Below are 17,939 nucleotides of genomic sequence, written 5' to 3'. Positions count from 1 at the left end.
TTTGACCCCTTAACGCCAAAATCAATAAGGGTCATCTGATTGGTCATGACCAATCACCATACCAAGTTTGAAGTTCCTAGGCCTTAAGGTTCTTTAGTTATTGATCGGAAACCGTTTTTGCTTACAAGGTCAATGTGACCTTGACCTTTGACCCCTTGACCCCAAAATCAATAGGGGTCATCTACTGATCATGACCAATCACCATACCAAGTTTGAAGTTCCTACGCCTTAAGGTTCTTTAGTTATTGATCGGAAACCGTTTTTGCTTTCAAGGTCAATCTGACCTTGAACTTTGACCCCTTGACTCCAAAATCAATAGGGGTCATCTACTGGTCATGACCAATCACCATACCAAGTTTGAAGTTCCTAGGCCTTAAGATTCTTTAGTTATTGATCGGAAACCGTTTTTGCTTTCAAGGTCAATGTGACCTTGACCTTTGACCCCTTGACCCCAAAATCAATAGAGGTCATCTACTGATCATGAACAATCACCATACCAAGTTTGAAGTTCCTAGGCCTTAAGGTTCTTTAGTTATTGATCGGAAACCGTTTTTGCTTTCAAGGTCAATATGACCTTGACCTTTGACCCCTTGACCCCAAAATCAATAGGGGTCATCTACTGGTCATGACCAATCACCATACCAAGTTTGAAGTTCCTAGGCCTAAGGGTTCTTTAGTTATCACTCGGAAACCATTTGGTCTACGGACCGACGGACCGACAGACCGACGGACCGACAAGTGCAAAGCAATATACCCCCTTTTCTTCGAAATGGGGGCATAACAATATAAAACTTCATATAAACTATAACTAGTTGAGGCTGGAAAGTAATGGGTAACTGCTCACAAATCACTTTCCTAAACAACATACAAACTTTACCTAAACTGTCACAAAATAGTTGTCACCATTGTCATAGTATTAATACATGTATCATTAATCATAATTTGTGTGTATATATCAATCAAAAATATCATATAAAAACTTTCAGATTTGCCAGATTTCTACCATATTTCAGCAGAAAATTCTAAATTTCTTTTTAGAAAAAATATAAATTTCTAACAGTATCAAAACAAAATAACATTTAAAATGGAAAAAAAGAATTTAAAATTATATAGTAAGGAAACCTTTGTAAGCACTATGATATGCCAAATTTGTTCTGTTATTTAAGCAAATATTTAGAAAACTTTAGAAAAATATTAATTTCTAACAGTTAAAAAAAACAACTTTTTTTTGGATGTCAAAGCAAGAATGTGTTTTTTTGTTTTATTTCTTTTTGGTTGAGTTTTTATGTCACACCAACACAGTAGAGGTCACATTGGACTTTCAAACTTTACTGGTGGAGGAAGACCTAAGGCTCCCCTTCCCCGTGCATTAAATCAGGCACCGAGAACTATTAGCCTCCTGTAGGCTGGTTAGATAGTTTCCTCACATGAAAGAATTGAAAGTCCCTGGTAGGATAGTGAGTGACAAGTGGTTTGAAGTCAACGACCTTAACTACTCAGCCACGGACACCTCTAAAGAATGTGGTGAATAAACTATTATCATATGTGGGGTGAAGTTTCACACACAGTGTTTGAAGAAACTATTAATGATTAATGGTAAATTACCAGCCAATAATGTAAACTAATGGTATAAACATCTAAAACATATAACAACATTTAGTAATGTCAAAAATAAATAACAACCATCATTAATAATGAACAAGTTAACTTACTTACCAAATAACTCAAATGTAAGACAACTAAACTACAAGGTGACTAACAAAGTTCGTACTATACATGGTTAATACTATACACCATTATAATTCCCACCTACAAAGATGACTTTGATCCTCAAAATAGAAAGCACTTGTAAATTCTTTTATAAAACCCCTGTCCTAATGTATATTCAACTGCAAAAGAAACTTTAAGTTTATATCTGTTAAGTTTTTGTAATACAGTATAATTCAACTGCAATAGATTAATATGTTATTTTCCACAATTTACTCCATATAACATCTGACTGTTTTATATAGTTAATTATTCAATTTATTATATATACTTCATATAAACTTTTTACTATATAGCCTAATGTGACATTACAAGGTGTATTTCCATCTATCATCCTGGATATGTGTATCAACCGATCAATTTTTTTTTTCAATTCCCCAGGGGAGAGTAATCTATATAGACTTAAGAAAACATAATGTTCTAGTTCTCTCCCCTGATCAAAATCTATGATAACTGGCTCTTGAAGTAAATAATGCATAGCAGTGAAAAAATTACATTAAAATGTTGGTTCAGTAAAATAATAAAAATAACACATGTCCGCAACAGATGTTATTTCAGTTCTCAGGTTGCATATATACATTATTACTCCAACACCCTAAGATACATGTTATCTTTATAATATTACATGTTAAGTTTCTTTCACAGTTGAGTAATTTTACATTTGGACACTGTTATCACTGTTATGTCAGCCTATTTAAGACTTCAGTTTTTTCCCAAAAAAACCTCACACACATATATCAAACTGTACATTTAAAACAACGTTTTATCACAGAATCATGGCAAACCATGAGAGAATGAGGAGGATTCCACCATATGGAGTGGCCTTTCTTACACGTCCATCTCCTGTCATTGCCTGATAATAACATGTACCAGAGAACAGTAGGAGGCCGGATGTCATTAAACCGCCAACCTGTAATATAGTAAATTACAAAGACTTAGTGATAAAATGAAATAGATAATAGTCATATAGTACTATAAAGGCCCATTATGCCTCAGAATTGCTAACATTTATATTTATCAAAACCTTCGTGACCGCCTCCGTGGTCGAGGGGTTAGAGTCAATGACTTCTAATCCAGTTACCCCTCTGGCGTGGGTTCGCTCCCCGGGAGATGCTTTGGTAGTTTAGTGTCGAGGAAGGTAGTCTAGTACTAGTGTAACTCTTCAGGAACGATGGTTAGGAAACTATCCGCCTATATGACTGAAATACTGTTGGGAAATGACACAAACAAACATACCTTCGTTTCTTTGGGTATCTTGTTACTGTTTCCAGAGAAATACTCATTTGCGATAATGATACATAAACTGTCTTTTGATGATTTTGTTATGCTGGTGATTGGTACAAGTATAGTGAATTAGTATTTTGTGTGGAAATCAAAATACTGCTTTGTTTACATTTTGCTACCTTCACCACACTGGACTGCATGTTCAGTGCTTCTTCTTCACTTGTTAAACATTTAACATGTTCTTAATTCATAATGAAAACATTATTATTACAACACATGTTTGCCATTTCTTAAGAATTAAAAAAATACAGATTTCTGAGGCAAAAAGAGCGAGTGTAAGACAAAAGCCCTTCCGGGCAAAAGCCCTCCCATGCAAAATGACAAGGTGGGCAAAAGACCTCCCGAGAAAAAGACAGGGCGGACAAAAGCCTCCCGTGAAAATGACAGAGCGCACAAAAGCCCTCCCGCAGCAAAGACATAAATGTATTTTGAATACTTTGTTTTTTTTTTCAATGCACTCAACATAATTAAATTACAACATGTATTATCATGAATTTATTTGTTTTCCATTTACATAAGTGTGCTTGTATGAGCTTGAGCACATTCCTGAAAGACATCTGAATAATACTTTACTATACATGTATATATTTAACTGTAAATAAATGAAAAACATCAACATTATCTAGTTTTCCAATCATCACTGTTTATCAAAGAGATATATTAAAAGTTTAACTTCCTTTTTTTCCAAAAGTAATGCAGGGATCGCTGGTTTGATCCTCTGTCTTGCCCTAGTTTTTCAGTGACAAAATGACCTTGGACATTGAGTCTAAAGGTCAGGTGTCTCTCACTGCTGATTCAGGAATCATGTGGAACAAATAGTCTTTCACTTATAAAAAAATCAGTAATTAGTGAAAAGTCGGTAAATAAATTGACTGTAGAGATATCACAAAATATATGTAAAAATCAGTGTAAAACCAACCCCCCAAAAAAACCAAGAAAAAAAACAAACATACAGCCTACAATAACTTGCCAGAATGAAGTATAGTACATACCAATTTAGGTCTTCTGGTTAGCGGCACTGCAAGGAGAGCCACTGAATGAATCAAATGCATCTTATTGCCCGATTCAAATACCTGAAATATTCAACCATTTGTTATAACAACAATAAATGTGTTAACTTACAAGCATTTCATTCAATAAAAGCCAAAACAGTTTTGAAAACTTTCATCTATTTTTATATGTTTTTTTTATATTAGTACAATCTGATAGACCACTGCCCTCATGTTGCTACTTGCAAGAAAAGAATAACCTTTCACACCAAGTCATTTCAAAGCCTATGTAAAGTTCAGTTTTAATTAAGTGTATAAATCTGTCTATCTCAAACCTGTACAACTTTTGCAACTCCATAAAAACCATTTAACAGCTGTGCATATATATTTTGATGTGACATCACTTGTGTTATACAAACTTACATGTAGCTTAAAGATGTGCATGTGAATGTTACACAATAAATGTGTCAATGATAACATGATTAATTTTTACTGTAAACAGTTCCATTTTAGATATGTGTTAAATAGAATATTATATTCATGTAGCTTCATCATCACATTTATTGAACTCATTTAATAGATTATTATGCTTACCAGAGGTTTACATATTATAATTTCACTCAACTCGTTCAATAAATTCCATATTGAACCTACAATTATTCAATATCCTCTATTTACCAATAAAAGTTTTAGGATGGCAACGGAAACATCAACAACAACATGACCATAGCAATAGCTCAAGTTTTTTTCTATTAAAAAATAAGGTTAAAATGACATGCTTGCACAAGAGAATTATTGTTAACACATAGGCACCCTTTCTAAACATTTATGATATCACAAGAGAATTATTGTTAACACAAAGGCACTTTTTCTGACCATTTATGATTAGAGTTCAACCTTTTAAAGGGATTTTACCATGACGGGACTGAAAACGCACTTTCCGAGATTGGATGCAGGTCTGGACCAATAACTTGTGTGCAAATAATCTGATCATTCCCTAGCCCCATTTTCCAGAATAATCATTGACAATTTTATTGTGCAAAATGACCAAAAAAATCAAAAGCATCGCAATGCTTTTCACTCTAATCATGCTAAAAAATGCATAAAAGATGATATTCAATTTCATAATGAGTATATTTCTTAATTACCCCTTGTAGATTTTTCCCAATTAAGTGTTTCACTTGATATGTAAACATTTCAGATTTTTTGTTTTTTAAGGCTTTTGACCTAAGTGGAACTCCTTCAAGGATATGTAAATGTGTACACCAACGGCACATCATTCAATCTGATTTCTTTCAAATTCAGTGGATTTTACACACCCAAATCACAAGTTTAGCAATAACTTGTACACTTTGAAAATCATTAAGATTAATATAATATAAGGAAAGGCAATTCTGCAAAGAATACTCTTTAACAAAAAGTAAGAGTAAATTACAGTGTTGCCTTAATTATCATTTTATCTTTTTATAATCTTCACAAAAATCATTAATTTTGTGGGCATGACATTTTGTGGTTTTGTCAAAAATGACATGTTTGTGGATTCCTAAATTTGTGGATAACCATAGTTTTGCAAAACAAAGTAAGATGCAAATAAAGTAGTAATTAATTTTAGGGCCGGCAAAATCAATTGTCCCTATTGTCCAGGTTGTCCCAAAGTCTGTATGGACAAGTGAAAATTTTCAAGAATTTACTATGTCGATCAATATCATATGGACAAGTTAATAAAACGGACAAGTCAGTCAAAATCAGATTTTGCTGGCCCTACTTATAAACATATTCATACAGCAAAGGTAATAATAGTTTGTTAGACCTTAAATTTGTGGACTGACCTATTCACTAAAACCACAAATATTAGTGACCCGTGAATAACTAGAACTATCGCTGAATGCGATTCATACCCCCACCAATGTCCTTGACAGAAGACCACTTAGAAAGGTGGTTAAGGGAATAACTTATGTGGCACAAATACATAAAAAGAAATTGTATTATAGTTTGGGGACCTTTCTGTTGAAAATGTGTCAGGGTTAAATCGTATACATATACATGCACAGTGCGTTAACTGGAGTGCGGGTATTAGTTACCCGCACTCCAGAGCATGCCCATTGATTGGCTCATTTTTGCTGGGGTTTACATATTTTGACGGCAGAGAAAGGGAAAGCGACAGAAATGTCATATTCAGATGTTCGTTCATTGGTTCATTTTTGCCGGGGTTTCATATTGTGACAACAGGGAACGTGCTTTTATGTTTGACTATGCTACAAAAAAGAAAAATGCTACTATGACTATGCTACTATGACTATGCTACAAAAAGAAAGAACACCAAAACACTCGGCAATCTGATTAATACTCGGGGGCTACGCCCCCTCGTACAAATCAGATAGCCTCGTGTTTCAGTGCTCTTTCTATTACTTATCTCTGGTGAAAAAAAGACTAATTGTACAGGTAATAGTATAAATATATATTATCAAATCATGTTCGAAACAGTTACAAATAACCTTTCATTTTCCAAATATATTAAACATTTTATTTATAAGTCCACGTTGACCTTCAAGTGTGGCCTTGACCTTAATCTGGCACAAGGGTAAGATGGGTTTTGCACATCACCCAGTTTGGTTGAACATTTGAGTAAAGTTTGAAGAAAATCCTTCCGTTAGTATAGAATTTATAGAGTAGACACAATATATTGTCTAGTATTGGTTGTATGTAAATTTGAAGACTTAAAAAGGGGCATAACTTTGTCAAAATGCAATACAGAGTAATGAAACTTGACCTGCATATCTTATTTGCCACACCTCATATATCGTTAAAGTTTCAAGCAAATGCCTGCACTAGTTTCAGAATTATTCAAGTACATGTTAAAATTTAAGAACATTTTCTAAGTCAATTTTTGACTTTCAAGTGTGACCTTGACCTTTAGAGCCGGCACAAAGGTGACATGGATTCTGCACATATCCTTGTTGAGGTGAAAATTTGAGTAAAGTTTGAAAAAAATTCTTCCATTAGTAATAGGATTTATAGAGCGGACACAACACATTGTCTAATATTTGATTGTAATGTAAAATTTGAAGACTTAAAAAGGGGGCATAAACTTTGGTAAAATGGCAATACAGAGTTATGAAACTTGAACGAACAGCATATCGGAATTGTTTGACCCTTCAAAAATATTTTTAAGTTTCAATCTACCTTTTCTAAATTTAGAAATATTCAAATAAATGTTAAAATTTAAGAATATTTTCTAAGTTCAAAATTTTTGACCTTAAAAGTGTGACCTTGGACCTTAAGCCAGTTATAAAATGAGTGACATAAGTTTCTGCACATCCCCTGGGTTGAGAATGAAACATTTGAGGCAAGATTGAAGAAAATCTTTCCAATTAAGTGTAGGACTTACAGAGCGGGACTTACATACTGGTGTAAAAATTTTAGATTGTTTTTGATATTTGACCTTCAATTGTGACCTTGACCTGAGCCTAAACACAATGGGCAACATAGATTCTGCACATTCCCCTTGTTGAGGTGAATATTTGAGCCAAGTTTGAAAGAAAATCTTTCAATTAGTGTAGGACTTACAAGAGCGGACACAAACATACTGTGTAATATTTGATTGTTTGATTTTGACCTTCAATTGTGACCGTTGACCTTGAGCTGGCACATGGGGCAACATGGGTTCTGCACATCCCCTTGTTGAGGTGAACATTTGAGCCAAGTTTGAAGAAAATCTTTCAAGTAGTGGAGGACTTAAAAAAGAGCGGACACGACAATACTGTGTATATATATAATTGTTTGATATTTGACCCTTCAATTGTGACCTTGACCTTGAGCTGACAACATGGGCGACATGGTTCTGCACATCCCCTGGTTGAGGTGAACATTTGAGCCAAGTTTGAAAAAAAATCTTTCAAGTAGTGTAGGACTTACAGAGAGCGGACATGACATACTGTGGTAATATTTTGATAGTGTTTGATATTTGACCTTCAAATTGGTGACCTTTGACCTTGAACTGACACACATGGGCAATATGGGTTCTGCACATCCCCTTGTTGAGGTGAACATTTGAGCCAAGTTTGAAGAAAATCCTTCAATTGGTATAGGAGTTATAGAGCGGACACGAAAATGGAGACGGACCGACCGACGCGACAAAGCCAATCCATTATAGCCCCCCCCACATTTTGTGGTGGGGGTATAATAATGACTTTGAAAATTTTATGATACTTTTCATTTCATTAAAATCCAGCTTATATATATTATTAACTCTTAAACAAAGTCTAACAATGTGACCAGTGCAGACCAAGATCAGCCGGCTCATCCATGCCATCTGATTATGGACTGCACTGTTCACTACTCAGTCAGTAAATAGTTTGAAAATTTCCTTAAAAATGACAAATAATTTAGTCCAGATTGAAAGATGGCCAAGTCAATTTAAGATATTTAGTGTAGTAAGGGTTAAATATATTAAATAATACATGTATTTAAATAATCACTGATATGCAATAGAATAATACTTACATGTTTAAGTCTTGTGTCCTCAGTTTGTGAATTAAATGCTGAAAAAAAAAATGAAAAGAAAACCAATCTTTGATATATTTACATGTAAAGGGACTCCATCGCGGATACCCATTGCCGAACCATTAATATTTAATTAATATTTATCATGTTATGTTACATGTTAATCAACCGTGGGTATTCGATTTTGAGGTCCAAAAGTCTTAAAACAGTCAGTTTGAAATTCTTACATGAACACAAATCTACTGGTGCACTTCTAAACTATCACTGAAGGTGATTCATACCACCATGCGTTACCTAAAAAAAATATTTGAAAATTAAGTTGTCTGAAGCCAAATTTGAACTGAACCTATATTTTATGAAGATTCATCTGTGTATCAGTAATAATTGCAATTAATTGCCTTGCTAAGTTGCTTAAAAATTTAAATCATCTGCTAACCATTATTTTGGTAAACAAAAAAGTCTATTTATGAACATATGTCTGATAATTATAATCAATGTAAAAATCACACTCAGATGCACACTTATAAACAAATCCGTATTAAGGTCAACATGTAGACATTTTGTACTATCAGTTTCAATCAATAAGATTGTCTTATTTCAAAATGATAAATCATATAAACCTATAAGATCCTCAATTATAATAATCTTAACAGAAAAAATAATAATAAAGTTTCCAAAAAACATTAGAAAGTAATAATAGATTTTGGGAAATAAAGGGAGGTAACATACACATTATATTGGGAGGAAACATTTTAATAAATTCATACATTGTAATCTCCCTTTGAAATAAATACACTTATATAAGGATTTTGAATGAGTCAGTATGACATTCTACTCCAAATCCCTCCAGAGGCGTGCACGTCGCGGAGATGGCACATGGCAGGTCAAGGTCAAGTCACCTTAAGTACCAGAGATGATTGGTTGAACTGTCGTGACTAACTCTGGAGGGTTGGCGCTAACAAAGGCCGTTTTTGTTATTGTCGGTCAAGAAGCTGACAAAACTGCGCTCCACACATCATCTCAGTAATATAAATATTTCTGTCATATAGATTTAATTTCCTACTATCGGTTTGAAAGAAATAGAGTGGACACAAAATTTTGACATTGATACAAAATGACTGTGGCCTTGACCTGAGGAAGGTCAAATATGCACTCTGCAGTCTGCACATTGCCACATGTTTAACATTTCCACCAAGTAGTTTCAATTTCCTACCACTTGTTCAAAAGGTACAGACCAGACACGAAAATAACTCCTGTAAGTCTATATAAATCAATTAATCCCCATGGAGGGGCTAATCTTATTCTTAAAAAGTCCGAACTTGTGTTCTGTACACCGTCTCAATATTGTAAGTACATGTAATATTCCTGCAAAAAAAGCTTTAATTTCTTTCTATTGGTTTAAAAGATACCAAGCGGACACAAAATTTTAATACTGATACAAAATGACTGATACAAAGTGTGGCCTTGACCTGTAAATGGTCAAACCTGGCTCTGCATATCATGTCATTATGGTTAATATTTCTGTCAAGTAGTTTCACTTTCTTTCCACCAGTTCAAAAGATGCAGACCGGACACAAAAACTACTAACAGACGGACGTCCAACCAGGTGCATAACAATATATGCCGAAATTCTTTTGGGTGTATAATAAGTTTGCAAAAATGAGTTATATTATATGTAATATTGTAACTCATAGTTGTCTTTATTTTACATCTTTATCAAATTTACAAATGAAGCCGAAAGGACCATGGTTTTGAGGCCAAAACATCCAGGAGGTGAAAAGTTCTCAAATCATTAAAAACTAGACTTAGCTATTGCAAATTGTTCATCATTTTGCAAAATTAAATGTGAGCCTAGTTTTTACTATTTTATATGAAAATTGCCCTTCCACAGGAGCTAATAATTTCAATAATTGAAAGATATAAGCAAATAATTAAGAAATGAAGGCGAATACCCCTCTGTACAATTAATAAACACAAGAGCACCGCTAAGCGGAGCATTATATGCCCAAAAGTGCTTTTTATTTTTTAGTAAAGATAAAGCATTTGTAAGACATTACATAAATTAAATAAAGTTTGAATATTGTGGACCAAATGGAACTTAAGTTATGCTCTAGAAACTGTTTTCAGTTTTGAGGTAATAGCAACCTTTAACTTTGACCTTGTGACCCCAAAATCAATAGGGGTGTTCTACCCAATATGGACAATCATCCTATGAAGTTTGAATATTGTGGGCCAAATGGAACTTAAGTTATGCTTCGGAAACCAAATTGCTAACAGACAGACGCCAGGGGGTATAACATTATATGCCCGAAATTGTTTCGGGCATATAAAAATGACCCCAGATCGATCATAAGGTAACATGTAACTAATGGTGGAAAGCATTTGTCTCAATCTCAATCCATTGAAAAGTTGCAGCACTTTGAAATCAATTTTGATGGAAAAAATCAATGCAAAATAGTTTCACATTTCATAAAATACGCCGCCATTGCTGCCCTAATTATCACGTGACCAGCGAGAATTTAGGTTCGAATACCTTTGCAAGACATTTTGTGACCCGTGACCCAAATACTATTTTTAATTGGTTTATACAAATTTATTTTAGTTTGATTGTGTTGGAAGCTATAAGTTTATTGAAACACTCTCGAATCCGTTCCTGGAACCAACCAGTACTAAGCAATGAATGTAAAGTTTCTTGCTCAAGGAAACAACGGCTTGCCTCTGACAGGGTTTGAACCCACGCGGTCAGCAATCATTAGATTACTAGTCCGAGGCGTTAACCACTCGGCCACGCCGCCACTTATTTTTAATTGAAAACATGGCTTTGCAATTATGAATAACGGTGTATTTATTCAATAACAGACATTGTACCAAAAACATGTTTGATTTATATTGTTTTGAGTGATGATTCATGAATTATTTGTTTATTTTTGTATAAAATCATACAATTACTAACAAGAGCTGTCTGTAGGACAGCAACGCTCGACTATTCTTAGTGCTTGATAGTAAAAAAAATGCTTGATAGAGTTACCTCCTCTTGTTTACAGGTTTGGGTCATGATGGTAAACAAGTGTGCAAAGTTTCAAAGCCATATGTCAATGGACTTTGAAAATATTTGAACTATTACAAAAACTTTAACATAAATTCTAAGTCGAAAAAGGGGCATAATTCTGTCAAAATGCTTGATAGAGTTACCTCCTCCTGTTTACAGGTTGGGGTCATGATGGTGAACAAGTGTGCAAAGTTTCAAAGCCATATGTCAATGGACTTTGAAAATATTTGAACTATTACAAAAACTTTAACGTAAATTCTAAGTCGAAAAAGGGGCATAATTCTGTCAAAATGCTTGATAGAGTTACCTCCTACTGTTTACAGGTTGGGGTCATGATGGTGAACAAGTGTGCAAAGTTTCAAAGCCATATGTCAATGAACTTTGAAAATATTTGAGGTATTACAAAAACTTTAACATAAATTCTAAGTCGAAAAAGGGGCATAATTCTGTCAAAATGCTTGATAGAGTTACCTCCTCCTGTTTACAGGTTGGGGTCATGATGGTGAACAAGTGTGCAAAGTTTCAAAGCCATATGTCAATGGACTTTGAAAATATTTGAACTATTACAAAAACTTTAACGTAAATTCTAAGTCGAAAAAGGGGCATAATTCTGTCAAAATGCTTGATAGAGTTACCTCCCTCCTGTTTACAGGTTGGGGTCATGATGGTGAACAAAGTGTGCAAAGTTTCAAAGCCATATGTCAATGGACTTTGAAAATATTTGAACTATTACAAAAACTTTAACGTAAATTCTAAGTCGAAAAAGGGGCATAATTCTGGCAAAATGCTTGATAGAGTTACCTCCTCCTGTCTACAGGTTGGGGTCATGATGGTGAACAACTGTGCAAAGTTTCAAAGCCATATGTCAATGGACTTTGAAAATATTTGAACTATTACAAAAACTTTAACATAAGTGGTTACGCCGACGCCGACGCTCGGGTGACTGCAATAGCTCTACTTATTCTTATCAAATAGTCGAGCTAAAAAGGGGCATAATTCTGTCAAAATGCTTGATAGAGTTACCTCCTCCTGTCTACAGGTTGGGGTCATGATGGTGAACAAGTGTGCAAAGTTTCAAAGCCATATGTCAATGGACTTTGAAAATATTTGAACTATTACAAAAACTTTAACATAAGTGGTTACGCCGACGCCGACGTTCGGGTGACTACAATAGCTCTACTTATTCTTATCGAATAGTCGAGCTAAAAAGTTTTCATTTTAAATCACTTTCACCTGTGCGTTGTCAAAACGTGACCTTGTTAACTTTGGGGGATTCCGTTTAAGGGCGCATGCTCAACAATACTTACATGTGAGCCTATTACAGGGTTTTCCGCTTATACCGCCTGCATACAGATAAGTAGGCAATGCGCCATAAACCTGATTAATTATCAGAATTTTGACCTATATTACTATATTAAATAATTTTATGGCTTTAATGAGTAAAATATCACCCATACAAGCACGTCATTGTATGTGTTTGGGTTGGGGTACCGGGTAATACATGGTCTTTGTTTAATCTACGCTCTTTATCCTGAATTGTATTTACCTTCCTCGGGGAAAATGATCTCTTCAACAATCATAAATGAAAAATGGGTCTGATATAACAACATTGTATAAGTATAATGGGTTTTATTTTATGTACGGGAACTACTTCTCTTCATACAAAATAATGGATAATTTCGGTACCCCATATGAGGCCTCATAACTAAGGGTTATTCTATGTTTAGAACATAATGGAATTTCCATAATATGTGTGAGGAGCTGAATTTTGATGCCTAACATTCAATTTTTTGATGAGTGAGCGTAATAAAATATAATTTTTAAGTAACTATGATTTTTGTACGGGAACTGCTTGCATGCCAGTACGCCGAGCTATAACACAATTTCACGCAATCCGCACTTGTTTATCTGGACTATCTTTAGCCTCCGCCATGTATGTCATAATTTGATTAGCAAATTTTACACAATTGCTATTTAAAACAGTATCATCGGTCTTGAAAATGGACATATAACATTGAGATGTGTTGACGTTGATTTGAATTTGTCATATAAAATGTAGTATTTTTACGCCGAGCGTTGGTCCACCCACTCTACTGATAGAAGCACAGGCAAAAGTATCGGACCTGGGAAGAAAAAATATGACCAGATTGATAAAAAAACCTGTGTTCATCTTAAAAGTGTCAAAAAAACAAAACAAAAAAAATGTATATAATGACCCCCTTTAAAAATATACTATAAGTTAAGAGAAGGCCGTATGGCCATTAGGCATCTTGTGTGAAACGTTGCGGTTTTCGTTGCTATTGGCCAATCAGAAGACTCGTTACAAAATATCGAACAGCTGATTGACAATGGCGTAGAAAGTAATCTAAAGACCGTGGAAAGGTTTGAAATTCGAATTTTGCGTGTATCAGATGCTACTGACGGTTGTGAGTGGTCCAACTTAATGAATTTAGTAATATTATTTAGTAAATTCAAGTAATTTTGACCCGTAGTCAGCTGACATACATGTATTAGTCTATGTTTACGTACCGAATTGTTGTGCCGCAATTATGTCTACCAAGGATTTTTAGCACGAAGTCGCTCGTTTTCCTGATAGATATTTCATGAACGGGAAGGGCTAGAGACTTGGGGTTGGTCTCATTTTGAAGCTTTATATAAACGTGAAATAGTGATAAAAGTTTTTTTTAATTGTCTGGCCAATTGTTTTCACAACGGCCCGGGAAATGAATCCCTTGCTCGTAGGCTCGAATCTGGAGTTTCCGGCCTTCTCTTAACTTATAGTATATTTTTAAAGGGGGTCATTATATACATTTTTTTTGTTTTTTTTGACACTTTTAAGATGAACACAGGTTTTTTTATCAATCTGGTCATATTTTTTCTTCCCAGGTCCGATACTTTTGCCTGTGGATAGAAGCTCCTGCACGGTCCTACTTTCACTTTGGACACACTTCATGTAAATAAAACATGGTGGGATGGACAATGATGAATCAGCTTAACAAAGGTGTCAATAAACATTTGTTCAACTTCTTATACCTATGAAACCTCGAATGATCTTTTAAAATTACTTCTCACGAAAATATTTACCATGTGCCCCGTACGCTGACATGATAACAGCAAGTCCCCCCGAGAGACCAGCAACACGGATAAAGTTTCTTCCCTGCGTCAGCGCCATCTCTTGAACTTCTTTCACGACAACAGTTTGGACCTCTTTTGTTGGAAGAAATGAAGACAACTGACTTAATATACCACCTACAATATCTGTCATTTTGACATTCAAAACATTGGAACAATTTTTTACCGAAACTTGCGAAAAGTGGTTATGATCTCCTTTGAGAAGAGTACTTTTTCGGCGGTCTCCACAAAATCGACGGTCTCTGGCGGTCTACAAAGACCGACGATAGTAGAAAACCGGACAAATTCATTTTTCACGACGATACTCTATTGATGTCAATATTTAAGGATATGGATGGCGGATATATATATATAAATGTTTTTTTAAAAAATGGGAAAATAGGCAGAGATATGTCTCTGAAAATAGGAAATAAAAATTAGATAAACATTTTAACGATGAAATATATATTGAAATATAAAAAATGCTATTAGATTCTAAATTTATTATTATATATATTAACGACTTATTTTTATTTTTATACCTACTTCAACGATATTATGATCATTATTATCATTATAGTAGTAGTACTCACTACTAGTATAATCTCGATTTTTTTAACTTAAAAAATTATATAGATCTATATTATATACGAGGGGTGTCCCAGAATTACGTGGACTTTTGCTGTTAACATTGTATGTGTATATGTCTATTCCCTGAATAAATCGATACGAACTCAAAAACTACTGAAAATAAAAACAGGGGGAGACAAGGGGTAGCGGGTGCGGGGCAGTCCATTCCGACGTTACGACGTCATTCCGGCGGCGTCGCTAGTTGTTAATAAATGCGTGGCGTCGAATGTCAGTTTTTCTCAACATAGTCGCCGCCTAACTCAATACACCTATGGTGTCGATACATCCACTGGTCGTACACCACCCTGTACCACTCCTGGTCGAAATAATATACTCTAAATCCATTATTAAAACATTATTAAAAACATGGTTGACATTTCTAAAGAATGGATGAATATGGATTTCTGAGGCATATCAATGTGCCTTTAAATAATGTAGCGAAATGGTAGCAGAAATGGAAGATTTTCTTCAACATTGACAAATGCCACATATCATGCATTTTGCTGTCCGCTCTAAGAAACCAGTATACCCTGAACAATTGAACTCTTCGATCAGACCGTCAACCAAGACATTTATCCCAGCGCAGAAATAACTACATATCTTTTCTGGTCAACACATACAAATAAAGTAAGAGCAAATGCTATCCATACTCGGTGTAAAAAGCTCATCAGAGCTTATGTTTATAGTTATATGAATCCGACTTATAAATAAAATTTACTTGAATTGACTTGACTGTAGGCTCTAACAAATCTTCTTTCGTCTTCACCAGAAACTAAGTCAACAGCTCTTAAATCTCTAGATGCCAACTTTAGAATAATATTTTTTTCTGTGTGGAACTCTTATTGCAAAAAAAGATATTGATAAAATTGAATCAGTTAAAAAGACTAACAGCCAGGTTCACAACAATTTCCAGGAACCGTATACCGATCATGTCATCCTCAAAGTGGCAATTCTACTTAGACATAGATAGCACTGTATACTTACATGTACAAACATTAAATTGTTACTTCATCGTTAAATCAATATTTGATCTTTTGTTTATTGTTGTTTTTGTGATTGTGATCAATATGATATTAAAGAATGATAAAAAATATATGAAATTGACACTACGGCGCCCGTAAGTTTTTGTTTTTTTTTCTTCAAAAATTTAGCGTTCTTACAGCTTACATTCAAGACAGATATTCTTGATAAACGACTGCAAATATAACTGTAAGCTATAACAACAATACCCTATACAGTTTTGTTACATAAACAGTTATTCCGTTCTGATTAAAGATCACTGTGTTCATGATTTTATCAGTCGGCATTTGAGCTTGTCATATCGTCATCACGTCAATATAATGAGCATAAATACCCCAGTTTCGTCGCAATCCAACAAACGAGAAAAACGAGAACTTAGCTCACCAATTAATGAAATTGATTTAAAGAGGAATAAAACAACATTAATCAAAGAGATGAGTCTTCCCAGTACCACCGAAGAAACTGAATTTTCAAATGAGAAAAATCCTGTCCCTTGTATAACTATACCTCAAGAAGAAATGGAAAAACTTTCAAATCTTCTTGTCAAAACATTTGAATGTCAGATCGAATCTTTAGTTCACAAAATTGTTTCTGGTGTAACTGAAAAGCTGACATCTAGAATTGTAGCTCTAGAAGTTGAAAATAGTGAATTGGTCAAGGACAACAATAATTTGCGTGAACAAGTTCAATCATTCCAACAGTCATTTGAGCTTACTCTTGATGACCATGAACAATACTCGCGTCGCAACAATATCAGAATCTCAGGCGTGAAAGAAACAAAAGATGAAAATACTGACGAAATTGTGGCTCAAATTTGCTCAGCAACAAACACAAATATTTCAATAAATGAGATCGACCGTTCGCATCGGGTTGGGAAGCCTTTATCTGGTAGACCTCGTGACATTATTGTCAAATTTACATCTTATCGCTTCCGTCAACAATTATATACACATCGCTCCATTTTAAAAGATTGCGGATACGCCGGCACATATCTGAATGAAGATCTCACCAAAAGGCGCAATTATTTACTGTTTCGGGCCAGAAAACTAGTTCGTTCTAGACATTTGATGGGTGCTTGGGCATCAGATGGAAATATTCTCGTAAAAGACAATAAATTGAAAGTTCACCGTATCCAAGAAGAGCAACAACTTGATCCATTCCTTCTTAACCCACCAAGAAATGAAGGTTCAGCCTAAAAGGTTTAACATTTGATATGATAAAAATATTCTCTATGACATTGAATATGCTAAAGTTCAAAGGTAGAACTTGAACATACATTCTGAACTAACTTATATACAACATAAGTGAACTGATGCATGTTGTCTAAATTCTGTACTACATATTTTATGATGTAAACCAGTGTATTTAGCGTCTTATTGGCAATAAGCTATTCATAACTAACTTAACGAACCATGTAGTTAATTGATCTACTCGTTACAATGTTTTGTATGATAAGTGATAGTAGTTCAATTCTTCTTTAAGACATGTATCTTTTGAATCGTATAGTTCTTAATATACACACTAGTGATACATTTGTAATGTCATTTGCAGTCTATGTTGTTTTTTTGTGTTTCATTATGTGCTGA

At 34.4% G+C, this 17,939-nt stretch overlaps 1 protein-coding gene across 1 annotated transcript; it reads right to left on the bottom strand.

Moving 5' to 3' along the window:
• Positions 1-1,290: 1,290 nt before the first annotated feature.
• Positions 1,291-14,940, bottom strand: LOC132746960 (transmembrane protein 256 homolog). Its single transcript, XM_060736255.1, has 4 exons — positions 14,677-14,940; positions 8,544-8,581; positions 4,044-4,124; positions 1,291-2,677 (listed from the first exon to the last, which is right to left on the bottom strand). The coding sequence occupies exons 1-4, from the start codon at positions 14,855-14,857 to the stop codon at positions 2,534-2,536; spliced, it is 444 nt and encodes a 147-aa protein (XP_060592238.1). The 5' UTR covers positions 14,858-14,940; the 3' UTR covers positions 1,291-2,533.
• Positions 14,941-17,939: the final 2,999 nt, after the last annotated feature.

The sequence above is a fragment of the Ruditapes philippinarum genome, unplaced genomic scaffold (assembly GCF_026571515.1).
Source record: "Ruditapes philippinarum isolate M1 unplaced genomic scaffold, ASM2657151v2 ctg7665_1_1_1_1, whole genome shotgun sequence".
Lineage (NCBI taxonomy): Eukaryota > Metazoa > Mollusca > Bivalvia > Venerida > Veneridae > Ruditapes > Ruditapes philippinarum.
The sequence above is the reverse complement of the archived record's forward strand: the minus strand, read 5'-3'. Positions and strand labels throughout refer to the sequence as shown.

Bases quoted from the DNA above. Each gene is read 5' to 3' on its own strand.
- LOC132746960 (XM_060736255.1), bottom strand. From the start codon at position 14,857: ATGACAGATATTGTAGGTGGTATATTAAGTCAGTTGTCTTCATTTCTT. The intron at 4,125-8,543 runs GTAAGTATTATT...TGAATATTTCAG, and splicing joins AGGACACAAGACTTAAACAT to GTATTTGAATCGGGCAATAA. The intron at 2,678-4,043 runs GTATGTACTATA...ACTATATTACAG, and splicing joins TAACCAGAAGACCTAAATTG to GTTGGCGGTTTAATGACATC.